The sequence below is a fragment of the Thamnophis elegans genome, chromosome 4 (assembly GCF_009769535.1).
Source record: "Thamnophis elegans isolate rThaEle1 chromosome 4, rThaEle1.pri, whole genome shotgun sequence".
Classification (NCBI taxonomy): Eukaryota; Metazoa; Chordata; class Lepidosauria; order Squamata; family Colubridae; genus Thamnophis; species Thamnophis elegans.
In genome coordinates, this window is record NC_045544.1 from 40,884,845 (window position 1) to 40,897,542 (window position 12,698).

At 37.8% G+C, this 12,698-nt stretch overlaps 1 protein-coding gene across 5 annotated transcripts in view; it reads right to left on the reverse strand.

Moving 5' to 3' along the window:
- PTPRK (protein tyrosine phosphatase receptor type K) overlaps positions 1-12,698 on the reverse strand; it is a 434,312-nt gene that overhangs the window by 286,565 nt on the left and 135,049 nt on the right. For all 5 annotated transcript variants that reach the window (XM_032215027.1, XM_032215025.1, XM_032215026.1 and 2 more), the window contains exon 3: positions 6,402-6,673. In XM_032215027.1, coding sequence (XP_032070918.1) covers positions 6,402-6,673 — 272 coding nt within the window. The remainder of the gene's footprint in view (positions 1-6,401; positions 6,674-12,698) is intronic.

Sequence of the window (12,698 nt, forward strand, 5' to 3'; positions counted from 1 at the left end):
GTTCTCCACTGTTTCATCGCCTTTTCAGTAAAGGATGTAATATTTTTGCTAATGCCAGTTGTTTCTAAGCATTTTATGATCCAACTATGTGGCAATGAGTCGAATGCCTTTTTGTAATCAATCCAGACCATATTCAAGTTCGTTTTTCTGTTCTTACAATTTTCTAATATCATTTTATCAATTAGGAGCTGACCTTTTGTGCTCCTGCTCCTTCTTTTGTTGCCTTTTTGCTCTACTGGCAAGATGTTTTGTTTCCAAATAATCCATAATGTTATCTGCAATAATACCTGTGAGTAATTTGTAATCACCAGGCTCAAGGTTGACTCAGCCTTCCATCCTTCCGTGGTGGGTAAAATGAGGACCCAGCATATTGGGGGCAATATGCTGACTCTGTAAAGCCTCTTAGAGAGAGTTTTAAAGCACTGTGAAATGGTACATAAGTCTAAGTGTGATTTCTACTTGCTTCTATGTAGGACCAGTTCTAGCCACTTTACACTAAGAAAACTATGATGTTCACCCATGTGTCATATGCTTTTTACTGAAATTGTGTATGTTAATATTGGCAATTATTTACATATATTAAACCTCTCATTGTCATGACCTTTAACTGGGCAAAATGATTAATCATAAGGCAACATATTTTTCAACCAGAGTACTTCAAATAGGCTAGCCTACAGAAAGGATCCAAAATCCGAGTCCTAGGACTCCCAAGGAAACCGTGACTGCTTCAGTACTACTGGTTACTGCGTGCAGCTGGGCTACTGATGTGATCATGTGCTCTTCATTTTCACATTCCATGAGTGTTTTCCAGCCAATCTCACAATCCCTTGCTCCTTCTCTTACTCAGCAGCAGCCGCCTACCTGCTGGAAGGATTAGGGCAGTGTGACACTAGTGTGCCATGACATAGTGTAAGGTGTGCCGTGGGAAAATTACTTTATATATAGTCAATATAGGCACAGAGTTAATTTTTTTTAACATTTTCTAATGGTGGTGTGCCTCGTGATTTCTTTCATGAAAAAAGTGTGCCTTTGCACAAAAAAGGTTGAAAAACACTGGATTAGGGAAAGGAACGGAGATTTCCAATGCTCCCTGTCAGAGTCCTGCAAGGAAACTCAATGGGGAAGTTGCTCCTGCTCCCACTGCCTTTGGGATTATTCTGTTTCTCGATTTAGATAAGAAAATATCTCTGAAATGATGACCTAATCGGGCATGGGTTGTCTCCTATATTACCATGCTGATCCTGATTTTATTTAACATACTGATATTCCCTGAACTGGTCTGGAAGTTCTTCATGTGCAGTAAGGAAAACATAATCCCTTCCTGCAGTCTCCTTGTGCAGCACTGTGCACCTTTAGTTTAAACAAAATTCAAAAGTGGAGCAACACTCCAGACATTCTATGTGTTGTTTAATACAGTCTGTCTGTATTTTCTAAAGGGTCAGAAAGCTAACTCAGAGCTAAAAGAACTGCTATGATTCATGGAAAGATAAGCCTCCCACAACCACTCTCCAAACAAAAAGTCATTATCACAAACTGCTTTTGAGAATACTATTTATCACCTGGCATTATCAGCTTTTCCAAAGAAGAAAAACTATAAATCCAAGTAGGGATAATGGAGATTTTGGAATTCTTAGGAGCCCAGATAATTACATAAACACATACTTTGAGTCTATTTCTGTGTTCCCAAGTAATGCTTATTTCCAGGAAGACTATGTCAAGCCAGACAGCAGGCTGCAGTTATGTATTGCCTGATGGTACTTGCAGTTATATTTGAAGAAGCTTAAAAAAAGCTTTTCTCTGCCACCACAAGTATGAACTGATCTCAAGTAGTTTGGGTGTCTCATAGGAAGAAAGTCCTTATTTACAGAAAAGTTATAGCTAAATAACTGTGAATTGTTTGGCAGCTTTTGTTTCAGCGTGCAAGGAACAGCATGAGGCATATATGCATGTATGTATATATAAATATTTAGAAGGAGTGTGGGCTTTTCTCACTCAAAGTATTTATCACCAACAACTATAATTTTATCCTCAGTCAGCCACATTCTCCCATTTCAATACTCTTATCTCTATTCATTTGGCTACTTAGTAGATCAGAATGCTAAACCTGTCAGGTTTTTTTTTCATTTTTCATTTGTACTGATAACTTGGAAGTGAGTAAAAGTTTTTCCTTTGCTTTGCACACACATGATCAATTGTCATATGTCCTTATTGCCCAAAGATTTCATCTTTCCCTGGCTTTCAAAATAGCTTGCTCTGAAAACATTTTACGCTTTCCTGTTTTGAAATTTAGGAGAGATATCTTTTCTGTTTAGCCTTCATGATGTTTTCAATTTCAGCTCCCCAGATTGTCTTTTTTGCATCACTTAAGTGAGTTGAATTAATTCCTTGCATTATATTGTGATCATATGTTCTCCAGTTCAAATCTTGCTGGTACATATATCCTCTTCAATTTTCTCATTTTAATGTGTATACTTGATATTACTAATTCAGATTCCTGTCCATTATCTACATCTGAAAAGTGGCTAACTAGATTGTCCTTCTTCATCTTTTATTTCCTACTTATCAATCCAATTTGTTGCAATATTGTCTATCTAGGGATACCATGTGTAAAATTTCCTAAGGTAAAGGTTTCCCTTGCACATATGTGTTAGCCATTCCCGACTCTAGGGGGCAGTGCTCATGTCAGTTTCTAAGGCAAAAAGCCAGCACTGTCTGGAGATGTCTCCATGGTCATGTGGCTGGCATGACTAAACGCCGAAGGCGCATGGAGCGTGTTACCTTCCCACTAAAATTGGTCCATATTTTTCTACTTGCATTTTTACATGCTTTCTAACTGCTAGGTTGGCAGAAGCTGGGACAAGGAACGGGAGCTCACTTGTAACGGGACAAGTAACCATTACATGCTGCTAGGGATTGAAACTGCCAATCTGTCGACCTTTCTGATCAACAAGCTCAGCTCAAAATTTCCTAAACTGGTCACTAAAATGGACAGGAATTCTTCAGTATCATTTATTACCAGGGTAGAGTTATTAGAAGAGCAAGAAGGGCATCATTTGCTTTGACAAGATGCTATAGGCTGCAGAGACAATGTACTGCACTTTTTAATGCATAGGAGCTTTGTTTCAACAAGGCACTTGGCACAATACAGAGCAAATCTTCTGGAACTCCTCTCAAATGGAAATACACCAGATGCCTATTTTTCCAGTGAAGTGGCTGCCATGTCATATGATAAAAGCTGTTTCAAAAGAATGCTTCTAATCAAAGGCAACAGTAGTTACATCTTGCTATCATAAGAGGAGTTCTATTTGTGGCTGTTTTGTTACAAAAAATAAGATAACTTTCCAATGTATATTTATTTACTTATTTATCATATATTGCCCTGTTTCCTAACATATTAGAGTGATATATAATTAAAATTAAGACATATTACAATAACTAAATACATAAAATTATATTACAAAATAACCAATAATGCCAAATTGTATATCAATAAAAAAGAAGATTGCAGAAATAAAGAGTTGTGTTGATGTAATGGTTAGAATGCAGTATTGCAGGCTAACTCTGTCCACTGCCAAGAGTTTGATCCTGACCCGCTCAAGGTTGACTGAGCCTTCCATCCTTCTGAGTTTGATAAAATGAGGACCCAGATTGTTGGGAGCAATATGCTAATGTTGTAAACCATTCAGAAAGTGCTGTAAAGCAATATGGAGCAGTATATAAGTGTACTGCTATTGCTATAAAACTATACTGATCTCCAAATCTCCTCTGCTAACCTCATGGCACAGGTTACAACACTAAATACCCATATAGCATTCATCTATTATATTAAAGCATTGCTCTAGAGAGCCAGCATAGTGCCATGGTTAAGATACTGGTCAAGGAGTGGAAAACTCAGGGTTTCCTTGGCAGAGTAAACCAGTTGGGTGATCTTCAGCCATTAATTCTTTCTCACCGTTGATTATTGTCTAGTTCTATAACAAGATGGCTAAGAAATAAAACTCCATGTTGCAACATGTATTGTTAAGTTTTGCTGTAAGAATCAGACGTGCAATGCAAAAAAGTAGACCCAGCAACTAAGCAGGACAAACACTAAGAACAACACTAATAAAGCATTTTTGATTATTTTAAACACTAACCACTCACTCCATCCTGATTACAACATATTCTGAATCCCTTTGATAACATGTATCCCATCATTAGAGAAGTCAGAAGTGTGCTTCACACACACAATTAAAAAAATCTCATACTTAGTTCTTCAGAGTTTACAGTGTCAAATTTAAGTGATGCAAAGACATCTGAGTTCAAGAGAGCCCTGAACTCATTCTGACTTCAAGAGAGAATAAAAGACATTGGCACAGTTAAGTCATTGTCAGCAATAAAACAATGTAAGGGAAGGACAGCATGAGTCCATTTTTTCATCTCAACCAAATGAACAGGGAAAGAAAATTATGCCAACTGAGTCCCTATACATTGAATTGCCATGCAAGAATCATTCAACCTGTAGTCCATGACACCACTACTAGAAACCATCATAGCATGGTACCAAGTATTAATAAACAGATTGGCTCTGCATCAGAAAGAAGCCTCTATGACTCTCATGACATAAAACATCTTCTCCATTGAACAAAATACTTAATTTTATCAGACCACCCAGAATCCATTGTGTTAACAACAAAGATTATTTTTTTCTTTCCTCTATAAAACACCAGCTGCCATTTCACAACTGAAGAATTTGCCAAGACATTTTGCAATTCCAAACTCCATTACATTCATGTAGGACCCTAAATTCCTTGAACATATTTCATTATTTCCCACCAGGATCCATCTCTATTCAGTGAAGCTGATAAAAGCAAGCTCTGACAGATGATAACAAGAAATTCACACATGTGTCAAGTTGATGGCTTTTGTTTTTCAGGGAGGGGGGAGCGTTTTTTTATTTCTGGCAGACAACCATCCATGGTTAAGTTAACATTTCACTATTCAAATTAATAATTTGATGGTAAGAACGGGAAAAAGAAATGACAGTGAACCCTGGGTGATATTCGCTTTCTCACTTCCTACATAAATGAAGTTGCACTAAAGTAGCTGATCAGCAAAGATGTTGTTCTGACTTACTACTTATTTTTGCAAATTGTTTAAAATGAAAAATACCCTGTTTCCCTGAAAATAAGACATCCCCGGATAATAAGCCCAATCAGGCTTTTGAGTGCATGCACTAAAATAAGCCCTCCTAATAAGGCCTCCCCAAAAATATTGCAACACAGCAGCAGCCATGAGGTGACCACGCTCGCCACTTCCTGCACCTCAAAAATAATTAGACCTCCCTGAAAATAAGGCCAAGTGCTTATTTCGGGGGCCAAAAGAAAATAAAACTGTGTCTTATTTTTGGGAAAACATGGTGTATATATATATAAACATAAAAATGTATACTTAGAAAGCCTGCTTGTCTGCTTTATTTATGGTAGACTCTACTTCCCTGTAATATCAAATTTATGCTGGGCGTAAATATGCCTTTGTTTTACTTCTCAAGTGAAGCCCTTAAAAGCAAATTCATAGCTGTCAATCCTCTTCTTAAACACATGTGACATTATGTGAGTGTTTGCTAAACTCCCAATAGGCTAACATGCAACCAGCAGAGTTAGTCAACTGAAGAATTGTCAGAGAGAATTGCAGCTGAACAAAGGAGACATTCACGCTACATTCTGTAGTGAAACACAGCATTAAAACCAGCTTTGCACAGGGGGAAGGGAAGTGGTGTTTTTAAGCAGCTGTGTTGACCTCATGTCTTGAAAGGAAGTGCTTACAAAAGAACAGCCAAAAAAAAAAAACACACACACACACACAAACACAGACAAACACTGTTCACAAAGCAAGAAAACAGTTTAGGGTGATGGAGCTTTTCTCTCTCTGTGAAACTGTACAAGATTATATGGCTTTCCAATGGCACTCCATTAGGCAGCACTTAGAGCCGGTTCATCTTACAGTAATGAAAAGCTGGTGTAAACAAATGCATCTGACCTACATTTCTTTTGATGGAGAGAAATGGGAAAGATTTTATTTTCCCTTAGTATTTGTTTTGTTGTTGTGCATAAACAAATAGCAAATCTATCTCCACCTATAAAAGACACTGATAGCTATTCTTAGCAGCTGCTGGGAATGAGTGAATATTTCTATCAATGCCACATCCCAAACCTTTGGAAATACCTTCTGGTCCCATTTCCAGAGATTCAGAGGAATTGACAGGTATAACACACCTGGAATATTCATTGACAGCCTCTCACTATTTTTGTGCTGCAGTATGATCTTCCTTTTCTAATGATGTCTTAAGGATGCATGGCCAAGAGGTGGACAAATTTGCATGCTGGTCATGGATACAAACACTTTTCATCACTTTTCATTACCTGGTATTCATTTGGCCAAAAGGTGCTGACAGCCAGCTCCGCCCGTAACCAGTCTTTGCCAGTGGAGCCGGTCACATTCCAAATGGGGTTTGCCAGAGGGCCTTTGTTCACCCTAACCAAGATGTTCAGAGTCCCAGGGCTTGTCCCTTTCTTACTGTACAAAAGGTAGCTGAAATCGATACAGTGGGTATCGTTCTCTTTCATGGTAGGAAGCTGAAGCCGAGCCTTTTCTCCGTGGCTGTGGTGTGAAGAATCCACTATCATGTAGGAACCTAACAAGAGGAAAAAAGGAAGACCAACAACAGGTAAATATGGAGATACAAGTCAATGCATTCAGAAGACAATGAGGATCAATCCCTGCTTTCACAATAAGGTGTGCATACTTATTCCCATCTTTAGATATAGCTTCTTTTTTTTCAGTTACAGCTGTTTACAGAGCCATGCAGGTGATTGCAGACAAGCATTCCTGTAAATGTGTCTCTGTGCACTTTTGTTTATGCAAAAGAACAATTTTCGTCCACATTTTGTGTCTCTCTGTGCAGGAAGTCAACTAGTTTAGAAAAGCAAAAATATTTTACAGGCAATTTTTTAAAACACATTTTAATCAAGAGTCATTATTAAACTTTTTGTCTGGTCCTTTTTCAGAATGTGGTCTCTGGCTTCCAATTTTGCATTTGTGTATTTTTGGAAGTGGGAAAATAGCAAGAACTGGTTTTAGTGGGAGTCAGCAATCTTGGTTGACAATATAAGGAAGCTGGAGATATGCTTATAGACATTGTTCTGCCTCATCTTCCTCCTTTGTGGGAATTCATTTTTAATACGGAACTTTTTTGAATTATCCTTTTTGGATAAAGTTTCAGTTGCTCAATTTATACTTTTTTTTTGCTGGGCATTGTTATGGTTCAATTATTATGAGAGCCTAACATATTCATAAGTGTTCCTGCTGAGACAAACATTTGGTCCTTCTAGTCTAACCAACTGCAGAAGGGATCCGCTAATTTCCCAGCAGAGACAGTCATTCTGCCATCATAGCTACTCTCTTAATAAGCCCAATACTGGGAATAAAAAACCCTGACAGGCAGATGCATACTTACAAACCACCAGAGGGCTCGATATTTGGAATCTTTTAAGGAAAATATATTAAAGAAAATAGTAAGTTGCCAACACAGAAGATTCCAAAATTATTTATCTACGTTTATATACAAAGGAGTTAGTCTACGTGCTTATTTGCTTTCAGGAGTGTTTTCATTAACTAGCTTTGAAAATGAACTTGAGGTAATGCAAGTTTGAGAGATTACTGCTCAATGAAAATAAAAAATAGGTCAGTGTTTGACAGAAAATTCAACATTTATTATATCTGTGGGTAGATCTTAATCACTATTTGTAATACTTTGCAGACAGAAAAACATCTTAAATTATATTACTGACATGCAATTATCTAATGAAAAACAAATGAATATGAAGCTATTAAAGTTCACTGACTTTTAATATTTTGATTAGCCACACTGAATGCACTGGAGTTGCAACTTTGAAAAAAGTTTGCATGACTGCACTGGCTGCTGCCCAACCTAATTTTTACTTTTTTAAAAAATCTGGAGATAATTGGGCACTAGGATATTTACAGCCATCATTACTGGCAATTTCTACACTGATGGATCAGAAATGACTTAATATAGCACATTAGGAGTTTCTAAAGTAAATGCTGTGTGATGCATAGAATTCAAATTGTTATGTTCTCATATTCAAAGAACAGGCAGACATGTACCCCTAAGCATAGATTGATGAGATATGTCCTTGAGCACATTTTTACACATCTCCATTTGTGCTTAGATGGCAGTTCCAAAACTGGCATATCAAACTCAATAGAGAACAATATGTGAATTTTGGAGAGAACCTGTGGCTTTTGGCCGATTAGTTGAGGATTGTAGGCTAGACTGAGAAAGAGGGGGGAAACAGTTCAGAAGTAAACAATAGTAAATCACTTTTTCACAACACTACTGCCAAAAATTATTTGGGGGGAGATGTTTATAAAGACATCAGGACATTCCAGTAAATGCTGCGGCCCTTCCTAGATAATACAGAAATAACCACTAACATATGGGTTATTATTAATTGGACGCCAAAGGAGGGGGGAATTAAAAAAACACATCAGAAATCCATGTGGCCCACTTTATTTTATTTGGTTTTGGATTTGATTCACTTCCAGTTCATTTCTCGATATAGTTCAAAGGGCTGGCTTTTATCTTCAAAGCACGAAATGAACTGATGCCAGGATAGCAGAAGTCTGCATCCTTCCAAAATGAGCTCCTTCCTCTGTAGACTATAAAGACAGTTCTGCAAGCATCCCACTATTTTCCAGAGAGCAGCTCTTGGATGCAAAACACCTTTTTCCCCCCTCTTAAAGTATCTCTAAAATCATGGCAGTTCCCTTTTCCAAGATGCATGAAATCATCTTTTAGTTTCTAATAAAAGCTAAGATCTTTACATTCTATTAAAGGCTTAATAGATAGGGTTAGGGTTAAGGTTACTTTCATTCCTCGATTTTGTTCTAACCTGCATTTACTACCTCATAAGATTTTAATAATTTCAAATCAGGAAAATCTCATTCAAAAGACCACTTGCAAGGTGATTGAGGCATGAATGACTATAAGGAAGGCTTCTTAGTTCTCTTAGTCCAGGAAGAAGCATAACAACTGCCACCTGCCCCTTAAGCAGGAGGTGCCAATTCAAGAATTATCTGGCTAAGGATGAAAAGATGCAACTGACTATCAGCCACATACTGATAAAGCTTAATTGATGAGTTCCTTTACTAGAAAAAAAAATCCACAAAATTATAAGGAAAAAACAAACAAAATGTATTGAACATACATTTTAACACACACGTATATATAAAAGTAGTGCAATAAATATTGGCCCTCAGTGATCAATGGGTGTAAATAAATAAGTTTATTCTCCAATGCTGAACAATACAAAAGTCCAACAGGTTGTGATATCTATCCATCCCTGGCAAGGGAAGGGCAACTGAAAAAGATCCATTGATTGGTTACCAGGAGATGTGGTAAGAGCAGAAAAGTAAATTTGTTTCACTGCTCTTACTCCACGATTTGTAATATGGGTTTGTATGCATGCTTGGTTGGATTCACTTGGTCACTGTTGATTACTTCCAATAGTGTGCTCCAGATATCTCATCTGATTAAACAATGTTACAAGTTTGCTTCTTCTGAAATGCAAAAACCCTGTGCTAGTGCAGAAAAAACTTCAAGAGAGACAAATACTATTTCTAGAAAGCTGACATTGGCAGCTCAGAAACCTGATGCTCCTGCTGTTTAATAGCTTGCCACTTCCTTACACTGCACTGGGGAAAAATCCTGAATGCTGGAATCAAAGCTTTTTTATCTTTCCAATGAAATACACAGCAATATCAATCCTCCAAACCTTTAAATTTTACCTGGATGAAATAAGATTACTTGAAGTGTAATCTGTCCCCCCCACACACCCGCCCGAATGCAATGCAATGGATATAAAGTGACAGATACTTTAAAAGATTCCCAGCAACTCAGGAAGAATCATGTTGATCGTTTACCCTTAAAATTGTATAGGCTTGAATAGCTTTGGAAAATATAGGTAGTCTTTCATTTATGATGGCAACTGGGACTGAATTTCCAGTTGTATGATGCATGTAAGTTTGAGGACATCATTTTTTCCAAGACTGTCATAACTTTGAACTATTAAAATAGTAGTAAATTAAGACTACTGGTAGTTGTGTTAATCATACTCTACCTCATTTCAAATACAGCACTTATATACTATTTTTTCTATTTCATTTAATTTTATCCCCTTTTATTTTTTAAGAATTCAAGGTAGTATATAAGATCAATGTTCTCACCTCTTATTTTCCCCACAATAAGGTAGGTTCGTCTAAGACAGAGCAACTAAACCAAATTCAATCCACTGATTTTCAAATGTACGGGAGGGCTAGAACTTATAGTTTCCCAGTTTCTAGACCAGCATTTAACTATTGTACATCACAGTGAATGTTGAGCTCACTTCAGGAAAAACCTATGCCCGTGATGGTGAATCTATGGCACACATGTCACAGGTGGCACGCGGAGCCATTACTGAGGGCACGCAAGGTGTTGCCCTGTCAGATCCATCACGCATGGGTACACTGGCAAGCTGATTTTCATCCTTTATTTTGGGGGCATTTTTCACCCTCCGGAGGCTTTAGGAGGCTTCCCTGAAGCCTGGGCAGAGCGAAAAACAGCCCAAAGGGGCCCAACGGAAGTTTGGGAAATGACTTGTTGGGCCGTTTTTCTCCCTCCGGAAGCTTCAGGAGGCTTTCCTGAAACTGTGGAGGGCAATAAAAGGCCCCCTGGAAGTCCGGAAAGGTTGTGCACACATACACGGGGGGAGGGCATTGCATTATGGGGTGTGGGGACAAAAAGGTTAGCCATCACTGACCTATGCTATAGACTATACTATTTTTTTTTTTTTAAAAAAAGGATTATCCACATGCTCAGTACATTAAGATTCTCTTTCACACAGTTTAGTCCACCATAATTTAGGATATCATTCTCAATCACATTTCTTTCTGGAAACAATAAGCTATAATAGCTGGTCCTCTATATGTTCAGTAATAATGCAATTATGTAGCCAATTATTAAAAATCTTAAGCATCATGATCAAAGGACACAATTTCATCATTTTAGAGCCACATTTCTACAAATTCTGTTTGAATAAATAAGACTTCCACTATCCAAAATAATTTAGTTTGCTCAAGCAGGTTCCTCAAAAAGGCAGTCTATAAATTAAGGGAACTCTAAGAAAAATGCTGCAGTCAGCAATGTCAAATTTTCCCTTTGTTGTGGAAAGTATAAATGATAAACTGAAAAAGAAGTGTTGAGGCCCAATGCAAATAGCCCAGAATTTGGGCTATTATACAGCTTTGTCTGACAGAAGAAAAAACAGTGCTTTGAAATGCTAAAAATAATGGAAGCTTCTCACAGTTAATGAAACACATTTTTTTTCCTCAATACATTTGGTCTCTACTACGTGTATCAGTTGTGTTTTCCTAAATCCCTATAAATCAGGACTGGGCTTCTGCTGGCATTACTGCCGTTTGGTGCACGCATGATTTGCATGTGTGCGCAGTTGCCAGTAAATAGGTCTGCACATGCGCAGAACATTAAACATGTCAAAAAATACACGCTGTGGCAACCGGGGAAACCGTTCGGGGGTGTGGTGATGCTGCCATCCCTATCAGTTTGGTGACCCAGTCGCAATTTCCACTACCAGTTCACCCGAACTGGTACAAACTGGTAGTAACCCACCTCTGCTATAAATGTCTTGACACGGAAGATGATATATTCTGGAGGCCTCAGCATGGATTTTTGGTTTAGATCTATTTTGTCTTGCTTCGCTGTATGATACATGGAGAGGAAAACACCACACATCCATACTGCCACAGACAAATACACACACACCCCATTTATAATGTCCCTAAACAAGAATTCTTTTATGCCACTTATTATGTTCACTGGTGTTGGGTGGCCAATACATTTAAATAAATAAATACAGCTGAGTGTGTTTTTTAGCCAATTTAAGAAGCTCCAAACCTCCAACTTCAGAACTACAAGTGGACAAGCAGGAAGAAACTACTCCAAGGCTCAGTTTAAAATGAAACTAAACTATCCTTTCCAAATGAAGCTGGTGAAGGAGACAAGGGGAATATTGAGTTCCTGGTAAACAAGTTGTGACTCAGCTTCCAAGTAGAGCCAGGACGCTGATTTCACACTTTCTTTTGCCGGCAAAAAAATTTCAGCCCAGCACTTAGAAAGTGTGTGTGTGTGTGTGTGTGTGTGTGTGTGTGTGTATGCACGCAGGCGCACACACAAAACATGGAAAATGCCAAAAAGATACATGGTGACAGCTCAATGGCAGCTAAAGCCTTATTCATCTAATTCCTATATTACCTTAGGTTTTCTGAGCATCTTTGTTTTTCAGACAAATTCCAAGTATACTTTGTAGTGGCATGTTTAATGTTTCTTTTTTCTTTGTTTAAACTGGAAAGACTTGTATATTATTGCTGGATACATCAACATCTATTTTATTTCACTCCCTTGTCCTATAATGTTAAATTTAAGAGAATTGTAGGAAGCCAAGCTCGATTTGAAATCACATTGCTCATTACCCACTAGATGATGTTTAATTTCAACCAGAGGACTTGATGGTTTCATTAATTTCAAGATTGGGGATTACCAAAGTGAAGAAAAAAATCATCAAACAAGATTCATGTTA